Source organism: Dryobates pubescens, chromosome 29 (assembly GCF_014839835.1).
Source record: "Dryobates pubescens isolate bDryPub1 chromosome 29, bDryPub1.pri, whole genome shotgun sequence".
In the NCBI taxonomy this organism is placed as follows: Eukaryota; Metazoa; Chordata; class Aves; order Piciformes; family Picidae; genus Dryobates; species Dryobates pubescens.
In genome coordinates, this window is record NC_071640.1 from 9,452,209 (window position 1) to 9,475,574 (window position 23,366).

At 48.7% G+C, this 23,366-nt stretch overlaps 1 protein-coding gene across 1 annotated transcript in view; it reads right to left on the minus strand.

Moving 5' to 3' along the window:
• The window catches only part of PAPPA (pappalysin 1), a 205,919-nt gene that overhangs the window by 19,124 nt on the left and 163,429 nt on the right, over positions 1-23,366 (minus strand). Inside the window, exons 15-20 of the mRNA XM_009907093.2 lie at positions 19,034-19,217; positions 16,239-16,449; positions 15,469-15,640; positions 10,870-11,017; positions 8,076-8,185; positions 177-248 (exon numbers count right to left, since the gene is read on the minus strand). Of these exons, the coding sequence (XP_009905395.2) occupies positions 177-248; positions 8,076-8,185; positions 10,870-11,017; positions 15,469-15,640; positions 16,239-16,449; positions 19,034-19,217 (897 nt within the window). The remainder of the gene's footprint in view (positions 1-176; positions 249-8,075; positions 8,186-10,869; positions 11,018-15,468; positions 15,641-16,238; positions 16,450-19,033; positions 19,218-23,366) is intronic.

Here is a 23,366-nt window from a genome sequence, read left to right on the forward strand (position 1 = left end):
CCAGTGAGTGTCAGAACTGATGCAGGTGATCTCAGTCTGCTTGGTAGGACATTCAGGGCCAAAGCCTGTTTGCCCCACTTGAACAACAGCATTTAGAGCCCAGGTGACTGCAGTGAGTGTTACCATAGCATTTAGGAGGGCAAGCACAGACCGCCTGAGCTCACGCCAAAGCTCACCTCACAGCCTTTGACACAATGGATCAGGGAAGGGTGAGGATACCACTTGAGTCCTGCTGTGCAGACAACGCTCTGGAGGGAAGAAAGAAAAAAGAAAACCCAACAGGTTAAGACAAAGAAATCAGTGTACAGAAAGTCAGCATGCTGGCTCCTATGCCTCTCCTGTACTTAACCAATGAAGTTCAGTTCCTAACACCTCTTGTGTTCTCAGGGCCTGGCTGTCCTCCAGGTATTTACAAGAAGTGTTGGACTTCACACTTGCAATAACAGAACATTTGAGATTAAAATAATATTTAAGGTTCTCCTTAAATGTCATGTCCAATATTTCACTCATGGTGGGGGAACGTGGCAGGGAAAGGCAAAGGCACAGGTCCCCTGTCTTGCTCTTGGAGAGGGGAAGAATTAATTCTAGGAATTAATTGAGGGACTTCTTTGGTGCTGCTAAACATTGTTCTCTTTTGCTAGCCATCATACCTGTGCTGCTTCTCAGTTACACCATGTGATAGGACAAGGGGGTCACAGTACACTGGAACAGGCTCCCCAGAGAGGTTGTGAAGTCTCCTTCTCTGGAGACTTTCAAGACCCATCTGGATGCATTCCTGTGTGACCTGTGCTAGATTCTATGGTCCTGCTCTGGTAGGGGGGTTGGACTCAATGATCTTTGGAGGTCTCTTCCAACCCCTCACATCCTATGATCCTGTGAAGGTAAATTTCAGATGCATTTTCACATTATCCTTTAGATCTTAAGTGGAAGTGTCTCCCACTACATGCCTTCAGAATAACCCCTAGGAAGGACAACACCTGCTGGATTATGTGAGCCTTATAATTTCTGTATTTATAATAAAGTCTCCTTTGGGGCAACAACGGTGAGCAGCCTGCTCAGCGATGACATGCCATTGGCAGGGGGTGTCAAGTGCAGCCATTGTATGCCTGTAGACATGGAAATGTAGATTTCAAGAGTGGATGAAAAGTTTGGCCCCTCAGTGGAGATGGTGGCTCAGTGCCACGGAGGGCTAGGAGACAGGACTCCTGCCCATCCACCAGGACATCAGGTGCAACATTCACCTCAGGTTACTGTCCATGGATGGAGCACTACGACATCCATTTGGGCAAGGTGAACACAGAGGTGCTCACCCCAAGCCAGGGTCAGGGTTGGATGGAGGCCTGGGGAAGGAAGGGATTAACACTGGGGAAGAACTGCCGCACAAGCCATCCCTTCCCCGGCTTATTTGAGGGCTAATTTCACCCATCTGCGGGGGAACCTCAGCGTGTTTTCACAGTTCCTGTCACTTGAGGCTTACCTGCCGTGTGCTAGCAAAGGGACTTTTATACTATCTGACTGGGGCTGTTTATCTTTCCGATGCTCTTGGATTTTCCACCGTTAGTCAGGCCCTGCCTGCCCCACCTGCCTCGCAACAGGGCCTGTCTGTGTGCGGAGCGGCGGCCGGGCACGGCGGCAGGACCTTGTTTATCCCCCTGGAGGGAGGCCGCAAGGTGCGGGGGCCCTGTGGTGTCAGACCTTCCCCCAGCGTGCTCTTGACAGACAGCTGGAGATTTCCAGGCTGCTGCCTGCCACGAATGGCGAGAGATTTTCTTTCCCCCTTCCCTCTCTTCTGTTTACTGCACTTCAGAGGGAAAAGAAAGGAAGCTTTTCTGGGTTTCAAAATAAACAAGGCCAGTCAACAGACGAGGAGGGGGGAGCAGAAAGGAAGCAGTTTGAGAGTGCTTGAACTCAAGAATTAAACCAAAGTAGAACAACTCAGGATTTTGCCTCCCGTACCCAAGGCCAGCCAGACAATCTGTAGAAGTGCACTTCCAAAGAGCATCTCACATTCCCCTGGGTGAGAAGCATCAATATTTACAAAACCTCTCGATATGTGTGAATGTGTGTGAGCATGTGGAGCTAACAAAAGGAGCCCAAGAGCTCTGAAGCAGGCTCTTAAGAAAGGGTGTTTACAAGTGAGAGTTAATCCCTCATAGAGGATGCACGGACCACTTTCCCAGCCCTCCCAGTATGAAAACCCCAGCACCTTCCCTTAGAGGAATGAATGGTAGGTGAAGTCTCTGCTAGGACAGTGTTCTCCTTGCAGCTCTCACTCAAGGTCATCCTCAGTGCCAAGGGCTGCACAGCCTTGGACTGGACATCCTCCAGAGAGAGGGAGTGTAGCCCCAGGCAGCTCTTCATAGCATAGGAAAGGCAGTTCACCTGGTGCTAGACTAATCACTGGGTCAGTGGAACATTCCCATCACTCTTGAGTGGCAGTTCCAGTCACTTCACCTTCTCCTTGGATGTTACTTTGCTAACACAGACAATTAGAGACATTCTACTTAAATTCAATCCTGCTAACATTCCCAGAGCTGGAAGCAGAGTATGCTCAGGGTGTGTTCCTCAGCCATGGTCCTGGTTCTTCTCACTGTTTTTCCAGACCCTGAATTCCCACTACCCAGCCTGTTCATACCCTCAGGCTGCTGCTGTGGTGTGTGCAGTGCAATGGGATGGGAGAGGGTGTGTGGGCAGAGGCAAAGACTGAGTTGGAAAATTGAGAAATCTGGGATGATTTGGGTTGCTGGGCATAGTTCCTGCTTCTTGAGATCCAAACAGGCACATAAATGCCATAAGAATACAAAATGCTAGCATGGTGGGGGTTGGAAGGGACCTCTGGAAACCCTCTAGTCCTAAGCTAAAGCAGGGTCACCCACAAAAGGTTGCCCGAGATCACAATGCCCAGAAGGGTTTGGAATCTCTCCAGAGAAGGAGACTCCACAACCTCCCTGGGCAGCTTGATCCAGGGTTCCAGTTTGTACCTGTTGCCCCTTGTCCTGTCACTGGGCGCCACAGGAAAGAGCCTGGCCCCATCCTCTTGCCTCTGCCCTTTAGCTATTGATCAGAATTGAGATGATTCTCTGCCAGGCTGCTCTTCTCCAGGCTAAACATCCTTTCCTTACCACCAAGATGCTCCAGTCCCCTCAGCATCTTCAAAACCCTCCACTGCCACTGTCACCCTGTGGTGAGGGTGCCCTGTGCATGGGGCAGCTGAGATCAATGTATAAAAAGCAAGCAAGAAAGGGTACAGGCATCACTGCTGTAAGACATGACCATGGTCCCAGTGGCATCACGAGTGGAGTCACGAGGCCACAAAGGACGTTGATGGAAAGACCACATCCGACTAGTGCCAGGCGACACACAGGGATAAAGCCCATCTGGTGCTGCCTCTGTGAGCCCCATCCCTTCCCCGTGCTGCCAGGTGCCCCAAGCTGCTGCAGTGACATATGCTGCCTTCCCAGCTCCTCTCCTGCATAGGCTTCTGCAGCACAGCTGACCTCCTGCCCAGGCCACGCTGCACAGCCGGGTCTGTTGACTTGGGTCCTATCTCTACCCCAGAAACGCCACATCTGTGGTTCAATGGCTGTGACTCCATATGCTTCCAAGGGAGAGGAAGCTGGGATGTACTCTCACAGTAGGTAACAAAGAGCCAAGAAAGCAAATCAAGCTGTCATTTTCTCCTTGTGAGGGACAACCTAGTGCCTCTGGTCATTGTGCTTCCTTCCCATGGTGGGACTAACACAATGATGTCAGCTGTTTGTGGGCTTCGGAGGGGATTAGGTTTCCCCAAGGGAGGCCACTGAAGATCTCTCCCTACCTTAGATGGGTCAAGTGTCCCCCACAGTTAAAGCCCAGGGACTGGCATCTACTGGTCTCAGCTAACTTCTCAGGCACTAAATGAACATGACAATTAACCATGGGCTTAACAGGGCATTGGTGAGGGGCTTAACCAATGCTGCCAGGAGGAGGGAGACATGGCACCGGTGAAACATTTTAGCACTTCATGACTCAGTTTCTCTGCCTGGAAAATAGGCCCCACACCCACTGAAAAGGGTAATGGAAAGGAAAGAAGAAAACTTCAAAGCTCAAATGGATAGAGGAATATTTAAAGAGAACTCCTATTAATTACCAATGGACATCCAAACTTCCAGGGCTTGCAATGGCTGTGGGAAAATACACTGGTGGCAGCAGGGCAGTGTCCAGGTGTGCAGAGGGGCCATGGCTACCCCCATCCCCACTGGTAGGCAGAGCCAGGCTTGCTGGCCCTTTCCAGGCTATCCCAGGCATGCACATGCTTGCACAGTATTCATAGAATCATAGAATGGCTCACATTGGACAGGACCTTTAAAGGTCATCTAGGCCAACCCCCATGCAAGGATATCCCCAACTAGATCAGGCTGCTTAGAGCCCCATCAAGCCTGACCTTGGATGTCTCCAGGGATGGAGCCTCCACCATCTCCCTGGGCAACCTCTTCCAGCGTTCCACCACCCTCATAGTAAACAACTTCTTTCTAATGTCCAATCTAAATCTGCCCTGCTCTCGTTTGAAACCATTGCTCCTTGTCTTAGTGCTGCATTCAGCCTGTCCCTGCTCAGCACAAAGGCAAGTACTCCTATTCAGACAACCTAAGAAATTAGGTGCCTGCCCTGTGTCTCTGCAGTCAGTGGGAAATTGCTGTCAAGCTGTCTTTCCGAGGTATCTCACTTTTTTCTCTCCACTGCCCGCAGAGTCAGTCTTGGCAGCTCTATCTAGAGGTGTCTTCAACAGCTCACTGCCCCTTGCACATGCACGGGAAATGAGGAATGGTGGGAACAGGGATGGTTGCTGTGATCACAGACACACAGAAGATTCCAGGTGAATTGTTTTTGGGTTGTTCTGCTTTTGTTTCTTTTTTCCCTGCTGAAAATGCTGATCTGGAAGACGCTGCCAGCTTACACTGATGTCAACAAGCTGGTCCAGACCCAACAAAGCAACTCAGCCTAAACCAGTCCTGAAGTACACAGTAATATTTAGACACTTTTCAACATGACTTATCTGTTGCTGTTGTTGCTGTTGTTCTTTTGAGAGGATGTTTAATTTCTAGGGTTGTGGGGTTTGGTTTGTTGGGTTTTTGTGGTTTATTTTGGTTTGGGGGTTGTGTTTTTTTTGTTGTTGTTGTTTGTTTTGTTTTTCATTTTCATTAAACAAAAAGTTTTAAAAGCATCCTTGGAGATGAAACTCTCTGTTAGGTTCAAACCAACACGTTGTTTTCTGCAGGTTGTTTTGCTTCACCAACAATCACAACAACAGCAGCAAAGTCATTTTGATTAGGAGGAAACTTTTTTACCCCTTTTTTTTTTATTCTCAATGTGACAGAACTCCCAGCAAACTGAAAAAAAACCAACCCCAAGTGCTTTGCACAGCTCTGCTCTAAACAACCCCCAGAGGAGGGTGGTTCCCTCTTCCCACTTTGCTTCTCTAACAGCTGTTGCTTGAGCAGCTACAAACAAATATATGTGGGCTGGGGTTTTTTGTTTTGTTGGGTTTTCTGTTGGTTTTTTTCCCCTTGCTGGCTCTCCCTATCTTTTATCTGTGCATGTCCTCTCCAAGGTAGGCTCCAGAGATCTGTCCTGCCTTTATCTGCTTCTCATACTGCGCTCATTTGTACACTACTTGTGCCTGGAATTAAGTAACTAAAAGTGTTTCCTTTGCGTCATTCAAGTACTTGGAGATCCACAAAGACTTCGCCGTGTAAATGCAACCAGCTGCTCCCTTTCCCCGTATGGCACAGCAGCAAGCTGTCACTGACCATAAACAGAGACACGTATTATTAATGATACACAACACATTGCCATGGGGACCTTCCCCTGAGGCACTCCCAGTCCCATCTCTCCAGTGTTTCCCCATTCCCACCAGCAGCAGCGTTGCCCCCAGTGGCACCCCACAAGGCACGGCTCCCTGGGGCTGACATCCCCTTATCTGGAGAGTTGAATAAGATGGATGTTTTACAGCTACCAAATACATCCCCTCCAGCATGTCTCAGCATCATCCTGCTGGCCTCCTAAAGACTCCCCAGATCTCCCAACACAAGTTTTCAAGCCCAAATTTCACTCTCCAGTTACACAGTGTTTGTGGGGTCAAACATATCTGCTCACAGCTGAAAGCTCTTGCAAGATCCTCACCACTGGGGTGAAAACAAAGAATGGTCTTATTTACCATTGCACTCTTGGAAGCCAAGATTTCTCCTCCATCCTTCACTTCCCTCATCTCCCCCTTTACTACCCTGTTTTCCCTGCTGCCTAATGAGCCCTCCAGAGACCTGCAGGTATAAAACTTGTTACAGCTCCCTCTGTGTACCCACATCAATAAAAGAAGGAGCACAGCAGAGGACGGGAGGGAAGCTGTCACTTTATTTCACCATGAATTACAAAACCACTTTAAAGCTGAGCACTTGGGAAAGGGCCAGTGAGAAATGGTCCCTAATACAGAGATAGGGCTTTTCTTTATGTCTCATGCCAGAAACTTGGCAAAGCCAAGGCTTAGGCAGTAATATAATCTTGGTGTCTGGGGTGAATGGGAAGCTGGGAAGGACACTGTGGGCTGGTCCATGTTTTCTGGACATAGATTCTCCACCCCTGCTCCATGTATTACAGGGAAGCATAAAGTGGTGGAGATTTGGGGAGCAGCTCTCTATCCACAGCCAAAGCCAGACTGCAAGAATCTCAAACCCTTGGTACACATTTAGGCATGTAGAGAATCAAATAGACTGTCAAAGCTGCTCAGGACATGCTGGGGCTGTGTTGGCTGCTTGTTCTCCTCCTAAATGGAGTTCAAGTGTGTAAAACAGACTCCAGCAAAGCCAGAGCCAAGTATGTAAAAGGCAGCAGTGTTTGCACCAGCTTCACCAGCAACCTGCACCCCGATGACATGTGATGTGCCAGCATCTTCCAACAGAGAATCATAGAATAGTTTCAGTTGGAAAAGACCTCTAGGATCAATGAGTCCAATGGCCACCTAATACCACCTAACACCACCATGGCCATAAAACCACATCCTGAAATGCACCAGATCAACATCTACAGCCCTGCAGAAACACTACATAGGCACAAGGACCTGGTTACACATGTTTTGTTACTCCTAGGCAGGAGGACACATTTGTGCAGCCATGTAAGAATGAGGGTTTTCAGAAAGAGGTAAGTGAGTGTGTTTCCCACTGGTACCCAAGTGTTTCCTATTGGCGGCCAAGTGTCTCCCACCGGTATCCAAGTGTTTCCCATTGGCACCCCAGTGTCTCCCACTGGTATCCAAGTGTTTCCCATTGACATCCAAGTGTTTCCTATTGACACCCAAGTATTTCCCACAGGTATCCAGCTATAGGCATGAAACGCATCAGCTATGTGCTGCGAGTGGCACGTGTGTGCAGGGGTGAGTGCATGTGCAAGGTGATATACATGGGTAGGCATGTCTCCATCAGGGCTGGAGAACACCCAAGACAGAGTTGTATGAGTGGTTAATGTTGCCTGTGTGTTTGCAGCAGGCAGGAGGAAGAAGTGGTGACCTCTGGAAGGGGCTGTGCTGAGCTGGCATCTCTTGCATGCGGGTGAAGGGGCGGGGGGAGGACTCAGCCAGCTCTGCTCGTTTGGGAAATGAAATACCCTCTGTATCAGCTTCTTTTCTCATCCAAAAGCAGTGCTGAAAAATCCATCCCTGACACCCAAAGAATGTAAAACCCTGAACAGGAGGAAGAAAATAAAGCCTGGCCAGTGCCCTTTCCCTCACTGTCCATCACATCTTCCTAAGTAATTAACCACATTTCCAGATCAGACCCACTGAGGTTCAGGGTGGATCTGAACCCACTAATCTGGGGCTTTTGCCTTGAACTGACTTTCACTGGGAAGCCACAGAGGGAAAACCACTTGGAGAGAAAGTCACCACAATACGAGAACATGCAAAGAGACCACAAAAGTCAGGAATTCTCTCCTAAAGGGCAGAACTCCTCACATAGCCCCTCAGTGAAAAAAACAGGGGTAAGGCTGTTCACTCACTGAACATACAGACACAGGGGATACAGTCAGTGAACTCATCAGGCACTGACCTTCACTCTCTGAGGGTTCATCCAGTGCTGGATGTCTTGCACGGTCTCGTTGATGCGCAGGAGGATGGGCTCGTGACTGTGATCCAGACATGAGGTGGTACACTCTGTGCCTGCACGAAGAGAGGATAAAGCTAAAGGATAAAGCAAGCAGCTTCTGACCCTTTCAACATCCTTCCAGCTGAAGGACAGGATTAGGGCTCGTTTTTCCTAAATTGCAATTAGCAGTCAACCATAACTATCACATATCTTCTAGGCACACATCAACTGCTGAGTACAACCCTGCCTCTCGGCAGGAGCTGGTGGGGGTGGCAAGATATTCCGGGGCCTTTTTGTACCAGCTGCATTTCCAGGTATTCCTCTGGCTATTCACTGCAAGAAGGGGGTCAGGTTTTGTGCTTTCAGATCACCGAGGAAATGCAAAGGTTTTCTCATTTCACCTCCTCTTTCAAGCAGGGGGACTGATTTAGCAGAGGCTGTCGAATTCAGCTTACCTATGACACGACCAAAACCTGCCATTTGATCTGCCCCATTTACAGACCTTCAATAATAATCTATTGGAGGGTGACCAAGACTAATGATGTTGCAGTCGAGCTATCACCTAAGTCCCAGAGCCGATGCGAAGTACGCAGAGAGGTAATGATGGCTTTGTTCACACATAAACCTGCTTTTTCTCTGATTAACTGTCATGCCCAGTGGGAATCCTGTCCTTTCTTTATTAAAACATGCTGCGCTACTCTGCAGCAATATCCCAGAGCCCTGTAGTGACACAACCGTAAGCCCCAGTGTGTTGGACCATTACCATTTCCCCCCTGGAAAATCACTCTTGAATGGCACAGCTGCTGCAAACATGTCATTAGGATTTCTGCACTCCAGTCAGCACTAGGGGAGGAATTAATCTCTGCACTGGTTTGGAGAGCTTGAACCTTTGGCTCAACACACACCTCAGCCTGGAAGGGCAGATTAGGTGTCTGAGGAATTACCGAAGGTGTGTGGGATTCATGGTGACCATGACTGGATGCTATTATTTTTCCCACCTGCTTCTGCCTTCCCACATGGAGGAGCCAGCAGGAGTAAAGCAGACCTGGGGTGTTGAGCCGACAAGGCAGGGAGAGCTTGGGGTTCATTCTGCTTTCCCACTACACATGGCAGTGGCTCCACAGACCTGCTGGGTGAGGCACATTGACACTAGCCCCACTGTGAGTGAGTGTCAGGAGAGCTCCTTCTCAGAAGGACAGCTATCAGGCTTCTAAAAACACAAAGAAGAGAAGAAAACCCCAACAGCTTGATCCTGAAAGGTGGTGCTGGGTGAGCCTAACAAAGTCTGTGGTATGTCTCCATCTGCTGAGGATAAGAGCCAATGGCTGCTGTGCCCTCTCTGAGCTCTTCCTCCCTCTCTGGCAAGAGCCACATTCTCATGGAGGACCTGGTCCATGAGTTCCTCACCTCCATGATGGCTGTGTGGTCCCACCCCAGAAACAGGCCCATCAGACCTTACATCTGGGATCAACACCTGCTGACAGTCATCCTGGGAGGGCCAGGAGAGGACCACGGGCTGGCAGGCGCCTACTACGCGGACAGCTGCAGACCCTCCTGCTTCCAGCACTGAGATGCTCCCCTCCAAACCAGGAGTTGGTATTCCTCTCCTTGTTAAGCCCTGGTTGGGCCAGGAGGTAACCTCTTCTCAAGGGTAAAACTCCGTGCCACAATAAGAGTCACCGCAGCCTGCTCGCCTCTCGCTCTCCACCACGCTGTTCACGCTTAGGGGAAGGAGAGGGTGGGAATTGTTTTGATATATGATCTGTAATTGGCATCATTACAGAGCGGTGATCTCATCCAGGTCGTGTTCTGCTCTCCGGGGAGGGAACACAAGGAGGCTCGCGGTCCCTCGCAGGGCTGCGATATAATAAGGGACCCGCGCAAGGAGGAAATTTCTCCAAGTTCAAAGGGACGGGCGAAGGGAGGAGGGGGCTGGCAGGGCCTGGGAGTGGGGCTGCAGGAAGGGGCCTCACAGGTCTGTGTGGGCTGTAACCAGTGCAGCTCCTGCTACAGGAGACCCTTGCAGCCCTTGCAGCAGGGAGACCTCAAAAACGGGGGCTGAAAACACTATATAGAGCAGACAACTCAGTGTGTAGTCTGTCCCTCCTTCTGCCTAGGTGACACAAAACAAAGCTGAGTGAAGGCAGTCATCATCCCTTGCAGAGTGACCAGGAAGCCCAGAAAGAAGAGGGAAAGAAGATCTTTACAACACCTCCTAAACATCTGTCATACCAAAGGGGATGCTCAGTTGGTCTCATATTCCTTCAGGAGAGACCTGAATTATCCTGGTGCTGTGCTTCCCTGCCAGCTTCCTGCCTTTCAGCTTCTGAAGTGTGTGTGTGTGTGTGTGAGTGTGAGTGACATGGCCAAAGTGCAAGAGCAAATTTGCAAGAGCAAATGCAGGTATTTGCAAGTCTGGATATGTCTCTGGTGTAGTCTGGTGTGCTGGCTGCCCATTAAAACCAGTTGGCCAAGATGAGACACGATGAAACTGGAAGTGCAGAGAGGAGCAGGCAGAGAGCATGTTAGATGATGTCTCTCAAAGCTTCATGCTTCCTAAAAGCAGTTCCCTGAAAAGCCTCCTGCATCAGCCTTGTACTCAGGCAAACAGGTCTATAGGAGAAGGTGACTTCAAGGACTGCAGGCTACTTCCCTCCTTCCTCTCATTCCCATCCTTTCCCTCATCTCCTGTCCCACTACTCCCCATTCCCACCCAAGGTGCACCCCATGGCAGAGGCCCAGGCTGATGCCCACACACCTATTCCATAGCCGCCGGCACACTGCAGCTTCAGGTGGCTGTTGAGCTGTGTGGGCAGCGTGCACTGACCCTGCATCTCCCGGCAGAGGTGAAAGGAGCCGCTCCAGGTGCCATCCTTCCTGCAGTGAATCACATTGCTGCCTCGGCCCTGGAATGACAGCAGGAGAGCAGGAGGATGGTCATCAAAACAACAGCAAGGACAGGCTGAGAAGTGAGAAGTGGGCAGAGCTGAGTAAAGTTCTTCTGGAGCTGGAGGAGCTTCCAGTTGGGACTGCCAGCCCTGGTTGGGACTGCCAGCCCTGGTTGGGGCTGCTGCTGCTAGCCCGGGTTGGGACCGTCAGCCCTGGTTGGGACTGCTAGTCCTGGTTGAAACTGCCAGCGCTGGGGAGCAAGGAGTTTTCTTCTGAAGAATAATAAAAAAATAGGCAACCTGCATTGCACACAAACACACACATATGCCTCTTCTCTTCAAGGCAGTGGTTTTCTGAGGCCCTTGGAAGGTTTCTACCTCAAACCAGACCCCCTCCAGTAGCAATAAAGGTGCTTTCACCCCATTTGCCTTCTTTGTTGTTGCAGAGAGGTTTGTGTTGCGTGCAGGCAACCTTTTTCCTCTTCCCATTTTCTAACCAGTTGCATCATCTTTGTCTCAAAAAAGAAAGAATTCCCAATGGCTGTCTGAAGGAGGAAGGAAAACAGGACATGAGCAGGGATGCTTAGCAGGGCAGAACGTGCTCTTTGGAGCTTGGCTGCCTTGAGTGACAGCAAGTGAAGAGGCTGAGACAGGCACACACAGAGGCAGGTGGAAAGGAGGGGAAAAAAGCACCCTCTGGTGTGGGAATGGGCAAGGAATAGAATATGACATTTCTCTTATAGAAGAGGTTCTCTGTATGATGTTGGAGAATGAATACCAAAGTCCGAGGGGAAATATCATGCCCTTTAGAAACAACAAAGGAGTGCACAGGCAATCTTTTGTCAGATCTATCTCATGGCATTGGGGATTTCTGCACAAGCTGTTCTGCAGGATCTGTGAGCCTAACTGCTGTGGGGTAATGTGGGACATTCAACAGGAGGGTGTCTGGTGTGGCTGGGCTCCAAATCTCCCACAAGGACCACACTGGGTGGGAGAACCATGAAGGATCTCTGGTTCTCCTCACCAGTTTTACGTGCCAGGCATGCTGCCTGCCATCTAACCCGCCCTGCTCTTGGAGACTGTGCTGGCTATCACTGGGCATCCATTAGTGTGTGGGCTATGCTGGGACTCCAGCAGAGCTGCTGAACTTTCCTCAGGAGCTCTCCTTCATGACCCACACCAGCTGTAGTACAGGGATCGGTACTGTGAGGACGGTGAGACACTGGAATGGGTTGCCCAGAGAAGTTGTGGATGCCTCATCCCTGGAAATATTTAAGATCAGGTTGGATGAGGCTTTGAGTAACCACATCTAGTGGGAAGTGTCCCTTCCCATGGCAGTGAGGGTGGAACTAGATGATCTTTAAGGTCTCTTCCAACTCAAGCCATTCTATGATCCTATGGCCCACACAAGCCCCTGGTACTGGTGTGGAAGACTGTGCATCCTTCAGTGTTAGTCGTGCCCTTAATAGCCTAATGGTTATTTTTCACTCAGCTTTGTGGATGAACACAACATTCAGTGAGATGCAAAGTGGTCATATCACCAGACTACTGCGTGGGACCTGCTTCCCCTTCTCTAGACATCTGGCCATTGCCAGAAGTAATAAGGAAATCATATGAAAGGCTAATGGACCAGATGGACTCAGAGTGTGATCCAGCTTGGTGACTCTCACCTAAGGGCCAGTTTGGCAGAGACTGATTCATTTAGATCTGACTGTTCATATGATTTGTGCACAATACTGAGAAATGGAAGACCCTTGCTCTGGGTGCCAGGGGAGGTGTTGGCTCAAATGACCATCCTGTTCCTAGTGATTAAGAGATGCCATATGTACATCTGAGTAATGATCCTTCAGCCCAGTGACAAACTAAGGAAGGGATGGCTAAGTGATAATTGAGCACAATTTGCTGCTTTAGCAACTGTGGTGCATTTCCATGGCAATTTGCATGCCAGGGTTCAAGCTCAATTATTAAAGGTGAGCCATGAAACCTGATTAATGTTCCTGGAGCTGGCTGTGCTTGAGGATACTATTGCACTGTTTTTGCAACATACTCAGAGATCCCAGGATATCCATTGCTATAGTAACATACTGTCCATCACTCCCTGACCTGCAAAATCTCTTGTGAAAATCCCTGCTGGGTTTCTTGCCTGGATGCAACGTGTATTATCACCTTATATAGCTGAGAGAGACTTAGTGGGGTTTAATCCTTAAATAATTAACACCTCTCAGGTGGTTCTGGCTTATGCCAGGAGTCCTCTTTCTTTTTCTGTAGTCTATTTTCTGGGATATCTGGAAATACCTTTCTCTGTAAATCTCTTTCTCAAGATGTTATCTGCTGCTTTGCTCAAGGTGCTTTTGCAGCTCAACAGTCACTGCACTCTTCTTTACAGTGAATGGAGACATAGGTGTACCTCTCACTTCCCAGAACTCACTTCACTATTGCTGTAACCCTGACTCCCCTGCTTGCTCCTCTTCACATCCAGCTCATCTGAAAACAAACAAACCCACCACACCAGTTGCCATCACTCTGATGGCCCCAGTTTCCTGGCACTGGCAGCAATGGTACATGTCTCCAGACACACTAATCAGTCTGAGCAAGTGGTCAAAGAGTGTTGTAGAATAGTTTTGGTTGGAAGAGACCTTTAAGATCATCAATTTCAACCATTAACCCAGCACTGCCAGGTCACCACCAACCCATGTCCCTCGGCACCACATCTACACATCTCCAGGGATGGGGACTCTACCACTACCCTGCACAGCCTGTTCCAGAGCTTACCAACACTTCTAGGGAAGATATTTTTCTTAATGTCCAACCTAAATCTTCCCTGGAACAACTCAAGGCTGATTTTTTTTGTCCTATCACTTGTTCCTTGGGAGGAGAGACTCCTTTCAGGGAGTTGTAGAGGGTGAAGCCTGCCTTGAACCTCCTTTCCTCCAGGCTGACCAAGTTCCATCAGCCACTCCTCACAAGACCTGTTCTCCAGACTCTTTGCCAGCTTTGCTGGTAGATGTACAAAGCCACAGCTGCCTTCTCCCAGGGCTCCCACATGAACTGCACCCACACATGCAACTTCTCATTTCACAAGGCTCATAACCTCCTATAAGACCTAAGACTTACACAAGGAAACCTTTTCCTGGTGCCCTGATGAGGCTCTGCCTGTCACCCCTATGAAGAGGCCAGGTCAGCAAGGCAGGGAATAGGGCAGCAATTGGCTTTTAACATTTGGAGCAGGTATCAGAGGTGTCTCAGATCACTGGCCCTAGATGCAGGGTTGTTGCCTTTTTAATATGTTCTGAGAATCTGGAATGATATTAAATGACCTTCAAGAGAGCACTCTCTGCACCCTGCAGTGCGTGTGGTAGCAGCAACATCTACACTCCCACTTTCTCTTCCCAGGGGTACTAAGCAGCAGCAGCACTTCTGGGAGAAGTTTCTTATTCTACACACTACATTTACCTCTAATGAGGAAAACTAAGCATTTCAAACAAGATACTACATGCTAGACCTTCACATATCAGTGAACACAGATCCTAGGAAATCTAAGGCAACAGGCTGATTTCTGCTAGGTGAGGATCTGATCCCTGATGTCAAAAGACACCTTCACAGCCAGCCAGACAGGAAAGTTTAGAGACTGTTCACCTGAATAGTTGTAATGCTCTAAAGTCAAATTATTGTATGGCACACATACATATAATGAGAAAGAATAGGACAGAAAAGGAAGGTAATGTGGAATGAACCAACAGGACAAGGGCAGGTAACTCACATCCTGCTTACTTCTCTTCATTGCTCTTCATTTTCTAGCTAGATCATAGAGCCAATGAGGAAGAATCTTTTACCACTTGTTTTCTGGAAACTCACTGCTAGTCCTCAATGGGTAATAGCACTATTGCTGCTGTCATAGAAATAACATTTCCAGGCTGTTCATAGTAGCTTTCCTCCTCTGCTTCACTTGAGTGTTGCCTTCTCTATCTCTCTGTCTCTGGTTTCAGAAACCCTCAGTGGTATCATCCAGTTCCAACCCCTCAGCCATGGGCAGGGACACCTCACATCAGGTTGCTCAGGGCTACATCCAGCTTGGCCTTAAAAACCTCCAGGGATGAAGCTTCTACCACCTCCCTGGGCAACCTTTTCCAGTGTCTCACCACCCTCATGGTGAAGAATTTCTTCCTAACATCCAATCTGAATCTACCCATTTCTATTTTTGTTGTATTCCCCCTAGTCCTATCCTTACCTGACACCCTAAGAAGTCCCTCACCAGCTTTCTTGTAGGCCCCCTTGAGATACTGGAAGGCCACAATAAGGTCTTCTGGCAGCCTTCTCTTCTCCCCAACTCTCTCAGTTTGTCTTCACAGGAGAGGTGCTCCAGCCCTCTGATCATCCTCGTGGCCCTTCTCTGGATCAGGGTCCTTAGGGAAATACATGATGAAATCACGCTAGCATGGGCTGAGAGAATTTGGAGGAGAGAGACTCACCGACTGGCTGTCATCATCTTCACACTTGATGCGGCACTCACTGTTGAACTGGAAGCCATTGGAGCACTGGTAGAGGCCGTGGAACTTGGAGGGTGGAGGGTCGCAGGTAACAGGCACACAAGCGCCCGGCAGCCACGTGCCGTCCTGCGTGCACTGGATCTTAAAGGCTCGCCTTGTTGTGCAGGAAAGAACAAGACTGCTTAGTGAGTGGCTGAGTCAGCCAAGAGCTTCTAAAGTCCCCCCAGCTCTTGCTAGCAGGTTGCAGGGGAAGGGTGTGCTTCAGCTTTTAACACTTGGGGAACAAGTTGTGAATCTGCGTCATGAGGTCTCTGAGCAAAAATAATGACTGTTTGCAAAGCCAACAGTGAGATGCCCAGCCTAAACTTCTCTTCTGGCCTTGGACACATCTCCCAAAACCTCTGCTTCCCAGGCTTGTGGGCTGTGGCTGGTTTGAAGTGGGTTTGTGCAGAGTCAGAAGTATATGATAGCACTAACCCTTTCCTGCAGAGTTTCAAAGGGGACTCCCCAGGCTGCATATCAAAGGGGTATTTCTGAGGCAAGGTCTGGTTTTGAGCATTTTCAAAGAAGCCTAAATGAGCTAAAGGTGCTTAAATCCCCTTGAAACTGCACAGCCATCTGCGTGAAGGAATTGCTCAGCGATATTCCTCACAGCACATGGTTTGTTATAAACAGCCCATCCCTTTCCCACAATCATTTTAACTCCTGGCTTTCTGAATCACACTGACTCATAGCAGCACTCTTTCACGTACTTCCTTGCTTTTCTGGAGGATCCAGGGACGTGGTAACCTGGTTTGCATTTGTACTTGCAGAAGGAGCCCACTTTGTGCTTATCTTCTCGGCAGCGAGTAGTCTGGAGATCTGCGTTGGGGACGACGGAGGGTGCTCGACACATCAGCTCACACAGGGCCTCTGGGAAGGACCACAGCCCATCCTCCATGCAGGTCAAGTTGCTGTTGTTTCCTGAGCAGAACAGTGAGCAAAGTTAACAATGTTCAGCAGGGCTGCTTCTCTGCCAACAAACCCAGCATATACCAAACCCCACCCCAGCTGCTTTGACAAATTCAGCTGTGGATGTCCTATGCGTTTTCTCTTTCTAGATGATGGCATTCGAGAGACTGCTTTCAGCTGACAGGCAGACAGTGCTTATTTCAGGAGATGCTAGAGCACAGGGAAAACACACTGGCTTTGTACTCTTTTGTATTTCTCTTCCTTGGTTTGTTCTTCTCTGAAAGGAAGCTTGCTTCATACATCAACCCCCTCCTCTCCAAAGCCGTGCCATTAACAGACGGTTTGGTGCCATTACATTCTTCACTCTGTTTCTGTGCTCTATCTCTTCCCTGAATCTGTCCTTTTTATTTCAATTTTGAGCCTTTTGGAGCAGCATCTGTTAGTATTAGAGTCACTACTCCAGCACAATGAGGAGCCATTCTCAGCTGGGGACTCTCAGTCCTTGGGGACTACCGTGATAAATACGATTCATAATACTCATTAGAGACTCATTTTTCTCGGGAAGCTTTCTTGGCCAGCACCTCAAAGGTAAAAGGTGCAATAGATCTATTTGCCTCTGCTATGACCTACTTGATTTCAGAAGGTTAAGCTAAAAGTAGCCTAGTCTCAGTGTATTTTACATGCTTTGTTATTTTATACTGTATGTTGAAAAGGAATAAGCTTTTCCTAAGAAACAAAGCACAGCTGTGAGCCACTAACCCTTCAAAAATCCCTAATACTCCATTGAAATCCCCCAGCATTGCTGCAGGAACTCTTCTCAGCCCACAAGGCATATTTTCAACAGCAAGCCAAGCTCAGAGTTATCCAAAATAATACTGACAAACTGCTAACCCCAGAGCAATGCCATCTCTCTGAGAGGGAAGGAAGAAAGCCAGGGCATGAGGCTGGAATTCAAAAATGAAGAAAACAAAAGGCTCTGGAGGGCTCAGGAAGGTATGTGGAGGAGCCCTCCTGCCCTGCCCACAAAGGTAAGAGAAGTCACATTAAATCAGCTCCGGCTTTCTCTCCCCCCTGCCCAACTGCAGATGATTGCAGAGGTATTCGGTGCAGAAGGCAGCTCCTTTCTAGAGCACCAGCATGCTGTCCTGCTCTGACTCATGCAGCAGCTCTGCAGACCAGCCATGGTGATATCATACTTGCCACTGCAAACTGATAAGCTGTGACATTACCAACAGTGGCTGTCATGACGTCAGTGATTGAATTAGGCATGAGTCATCCGAACGCCATTCTCCAGAAGCTTGGAGGCAACATCTATTAGTCATCACCGATGGCTGCACACCAAATGGTGCCTTTACCTCCCAGCTCACAATGTATCTGGACAAAACTGAAGTGATACTGCACACCCCAGTTGCAGCCCTGACCTGGGAGTTGGTTGTCATTTCCCCCAGCTCCCCCCATGGAGTTATCAGGTGAAGGTCTTGTTGGTCACGATGAGTAAGTACCGCTGTTTTCACCACCCCCTCAAAGAACATTCCAGGCATTTTCAATGCAAGAACACCTCTTGTGGAAGATGGCCTTCTGAGAAAAAGGGAATTCTTTGATTACAATCTCCCCTTTGAGTAGTCTTGCTTGTGGTTACCCTCCTAAGTCAGAGTTAAAAGAATTAGGCAATTTGGGTACTGATGAAGAAATCAACCTATCCTTTGACTGAAAGGAAAAATGCTTCCCATACCTCTTCTGAGGTTTGCAAGGAATCCTAGTAGAAAAGGTGATACCACAGGCACACACACAAAAAGCCTTTTGTACAATATTTGTACCTGAGTTGACAACACCAGTTAAGATTACTGCTCTGCAAGATGATGAGTTAATTTGGCTCTAATGTTCCTTCAAATTAACAATGATATCTGTTCTCGTTTCCTGAGGACCAGAGCAAAAAGGGTAATGTGCCAGTGAGCAGAAGAGCTGAGGGTGCTGAGATGATGATGGGGATGCTAGCAGAAAAGCAGCAGGGAAGAAGATGAGGGAGAGAAGGAAAGAAGGCAACACAGTGTGTTATTTTTAAGAAAGAGAAAAAAAAAAAAGTAGAAAATCCCAAATAAGAGGAGAGAAAGGTCAGAGGTAGAGCAAGATGAGTGTGGAAAAGGAAAGAGGGGTTAGATGGATTAGGAAAAACAAAGATGGGAGGACTGTGCCACTGGGACTTGGGACTTTTCAGTCTTCTGCCTTTCCACACACATGGATGAGACATAGAAGGGAGAGAGACACAGAAAACAGCAAAGGCATGGGAAAGGAGATGAGAAAGTTCCATTTGATTTATCCCCATGACTTTTCCATGTTTTGGTTGTATGGAAGCAATATTCACTGTCATTACTGCTTGGCCAGCCGTGATCAAGGAAAGGTCAAAGGAAGGTAATAGAGAGATGCAAAGGAACTTGCCTTCTAATATAAATAAACCTTCCCACAGAGTCTCATAATTTTTCATACTTAAAATATCATGAATAATTCTAAAACAACAGCAACAGTAACATACATTACCAGGAACAGTTTGTGTTAGCTGTGCATACACCCAGGTCACTGCACAGGCACCCTCCAATACCTTTCAGAAGAGCAGGAGGTCGGCAAGTGAAGGAGCATTTCTTGCCAAAGGTGGTCCCCTCACTGCAGTTGAAGGTGGCTGGGTAGACATGGTACTGGTCTGGGATGCCACAGTCCACAGGCTCGCAGGTCACCTGCTTGTTCCACTTCCCATCAATGCAAGTCATGGTGATGCTGGACTCCATCTGGAAAACCACCACAGCCAGCAAGCCATCAAAACCACTTCAGGGCTAATACCAGCTATTATTTTGGCTCACAAGTTATGCAAAACTGGGCCTGATCACTACCATCATCATTTGGAAGCAGCTGTTGAAACCACCAAGGTCCTGCAAGAAACAGTGTCAGGAAGTGTTTCTGGCACCTCTGAGGTGAGACACCAAAGTGCATCAATATGAAGAGTGAAGATCTACAAATGATCCGGACTCTTGTCTGCACACCCCCCTGAGGCAAGCTGCTGCTCTGCCCTGGGATCAGAAAGGAGCATGCAAGTCTGAGCTGTTTGGAGCTGACAGCTCTTCCCAGTCCCTGTCACCTCTGCAGTTACATGGCCACTCTGAGGGGATCCCCCTGTACTCCTGAGTAGACAAACTCACTCTTGGGTTTGAAGCCAACCTGACAGGAACCCATCTGGGACTCATATTGATGGCTCTCCCAGGAGGTGTCAGTCACCCTTTGACTGGGATACCAAGGGAGGTGGCCTGAGCCATGTCAACATTGTGTTTGGACGCTGACAGTTGTTGTTGAGACTTCTACTGTCAGAGTAGAGCCCCAAGGCTCTGGATGACCTCAGGGTTCTGCTATCCTGGCCCTAGGGCTGTGCATGCCTGAGAGACAGACTTCTTCCTGGAGGAGTGTGCAACGGGCAGACCCGAGAGTATCCTGCCCATACATTCACCTGGCACTTGAGAGGTGAACACAGAGACAGTGCCTGTGCTCTGACTTCCCAATGTCACTCTACCATCATAGCTACACAGAAACTACTTGTCCATGGATGTGAGGAATGTGAGGATGTGAGGAATCATCCACAGTGCAGCAGACCAAAATCCTCCGGGGAGAGAGAAGAAAAACGAGGAGGTAAAGGAGGGACTCGTCCGAAGCTAGGATGAAGAATTTACTGGGTGACCAAAAGACAAACAGATGTTGGCAAAGAGACCAGGATAAACAACAGAGCCACTTTCTAATTACAACGAGAACATCATTAAAAACTAGAAGTGAAGAATGTGAAAGTGGGACGCTTCCCTCCATACCAGAATAAAGAGAGGAGAGAAAGAAATGTGAGCAATTCAGACGGCAGGAGGGGAAGATATTGGTGAGGAATCTGACCGAGCTGTGGAGCAGCACTCCCCTGCCTCAGGGAATTTTCTCCCCAGGGCTGGTAGGCTCGCAGGAGATCGGCACCGCCGGCCATTGATCCGGGTTTATAAAAGGAGGGGGAATTTTTCTAGCACACATCAAAGGGACCTGGATTCCCTCTTTGCAAAAACACCCTAATGGTTTCAGCAGAAGTTCAGACCTGTCTCCCTTTGATATATGGTTGCATTCAGAATGGAAAAAGCAGTCCCAGAGCTGAGAAACTGGACACTTCCCAAGTGGGCACAAAACCCCTTTTCTAGACCGTGGAGTTTATTTAAACAGGGATCATTGCTGATGGAAAAAAATGTCTTTTCTGCAAACTTAGTGCAGCACATTATGGGATTCTTGGAGTGCTCAGGTGAAGTGACACTTTGTGTTCTCCTTCCCAATCATTTTGCTTCCCAGGGGCTATTAACTCTGCCTTTGTTGCTTATCAGAGTATCTGCACCACTGAAAAAAGCACACTCATTCTTTAGGCAGTTGGTGGCTTGATGATGCCTGTGCTTCCAGGAAGCTGTGGTGTGGCAACCACAGGAGAAGGGATGATACAGAATATTTCCATGTCTTCATAATGCACACACACAGCAGCATCCCCATCACACTTGCACTCCGGGCTGGGCTGCTCCAGCACTCAGCACTGCCTCCATTTCCCTTGCCAGATGCTATCATCAAATAACACTCCAGCACTGTGGCTGCTGGGCACCTCGACAGCAGGAGGCTAACATGTAAACTCAAGCTATTGATGTCAGGGGCTGTCCAATGATATGGAAAAGACACGGATCTTACACTGTGTTTTGATGGATGCTGGATCCATGCTGAAAGCAGGAAAGCTCTGCCAGTGAGAGGAGATTCAACTCCAAGGATTCAGTTGTTAGTGTTGGTGTGATCCAGTTTAGGGAATAAATCACTGTCCCTGCTAGCTGATACTGGCTGCTGAGAGGCAGTACTGTGCATGAGGGAGGTTCCCTAACGAAAGAGTTGCACACCAGGTGAAGCTCTACAGAGCACCAAATAAACAGTGCACATTCAGAATCCAGAACACAACACAGACAATTAGTCACAAGCAGTACCTGTGCATGGCACTCACACCTCACAGAACAGGGGCAGGGATATTTAGCCCAAGCTGTCATTTGTGAGAGCATTTCTGCTGCAGCCATGGTCTTTGTTAGCAGAATGCCACAGGATGGTACAGCCTGATGGAAATGCAATGTGCCTGGGGTCATCACTCCTTGGAAGAGATCCCTCATCAGGTCTCTACTCCCACTGCACTTTATTTCTAGACCTTAATCGAAGGCGGGGGGTGGGTGTAAGGTCTCTCCACGTTTTCATCTCTGGACTTTTCCTCTTGTTTTCCCAACAAAAACACTAACCAAATCTCATTCTAGACCCATCTGGCTTTTCCTCTTCCTGGCACACTGGCAAGGCCATTCCCACACAGAGAAGCTGTGCCCATGTGGGGAAGACCCTGGCTTCTCAGCTGTTTCCAGTAATTTGTTCCACACTTTGTATGATGGAAGTTGAGGTTTCCAAGGTCAGACATAATAATGGCACATTTTAGAGCATGTCTATCATGTCATCACTTCAAGCAACAGCAACACATGCATTTCTGCTGCAGAACACAGCAGAGAGCATTCCCCACAATGGAGAGAAAGACTAAGTGGCTTTGCTTGAATGCATAGAGGACAAGCACTCCACAGAAATTATTGCAGATGGCACCCACTTGCTTTCAGCTTCACCCTCTTGCAATGCCCCACCTGATGGTGGAATTGTTGGAGTGCCCAGAGGCAGAACCTCAGGATGCTGAGAAGCCTGTATCTTCCCAACAACACACTGCAACTAGGAAGCATTCCATAGAATGATAGGATTGTTTCAGTTAGAAGAGAACTTTAAGATCAAGTCCATCACTGCCAGGTTACTGCAGTGGAGCCATGGGGCTTTTCAATCCCTCTAGAGATGGGAACTCCACCACTGCCCTGGACAGCCTATTCCAGGGCCTGACAACCCTTTTGGAGTTTAAATTGTTCCTTGTGTCTAACCTGAACCTCCCCTGGCACAATGTGAGGCTGCTTATTCTTTTCTTACTGCTTGTTCCTTGGGAGAAGACACCAAACCCCACCTTGGTACAAGCTCTTTTCAGGTAGCTGTAGAGAGTTAGAAGCTTTCCCCTGAGCCTCCTTTTGTCCAAACAACCCCAGTTCCCTCAGCCACTCCTCACCTGACCTGTTCTCTAGACCCTTCAGCAACTTTGCTGCCCTTCTCTGGACATGCTCCAGCATCTCAGTGTCCTTCTTGGAGTGATATTTCCAAACGACTCAGCCTGAGCATCGCCACCTTCAGCACCAGCATTACTTCTTCGCATCAGCATCTGCCTCTGCCTCTGCAGCTCTCCCAGCCGAAGCCTGAGCAGGCACGTGCCTGTTTCGCCTGTCTGATCTGACAAGGTCACCCAGCTCACAGCAGCCCATATGAAGCACTTGGCTTTCTCATCTGGTTTATTAGCTGTCACTTTGGGCACTTTGTGCTGCTTTGACTGGCATCACAGCAACTGCTTCCCTTCATGTCCTGCCTTCCAAAAGAGGCTTACGCAAGGAGGGAGGGCGGGTGAGGAGGAGACAAGAGGGGTAAAAAACCAACCAAACAAAAGGGCCTCGGAAGATACAGGGTGCAGTACAGGGAAGAGGAGGCAAACTTCAACAAATCTGGTGCCAGAGAGATTTGTTCCTTGGGACATTGAACAGCCTGGGAGAATTCATGTCTCCTTCCTGCTGCCCAGGATCCCAGCCGGCTCCTTTTCTTCAAGCGATGCCTCACGTGTGAAGTTTCCTCTCCTTAAAAATGAACAGCTGTGCCCTCCCCTCTAAGTATTCTTCCACTTCTGCCCACTACTGTGCCTCTAATTGAACCCACATGAGCCGCGCTTTCTTTTCCTGGCATGATTGATGATGCCTTTGCACAACATTAGGGAGCTGCTGGGTTTTAAA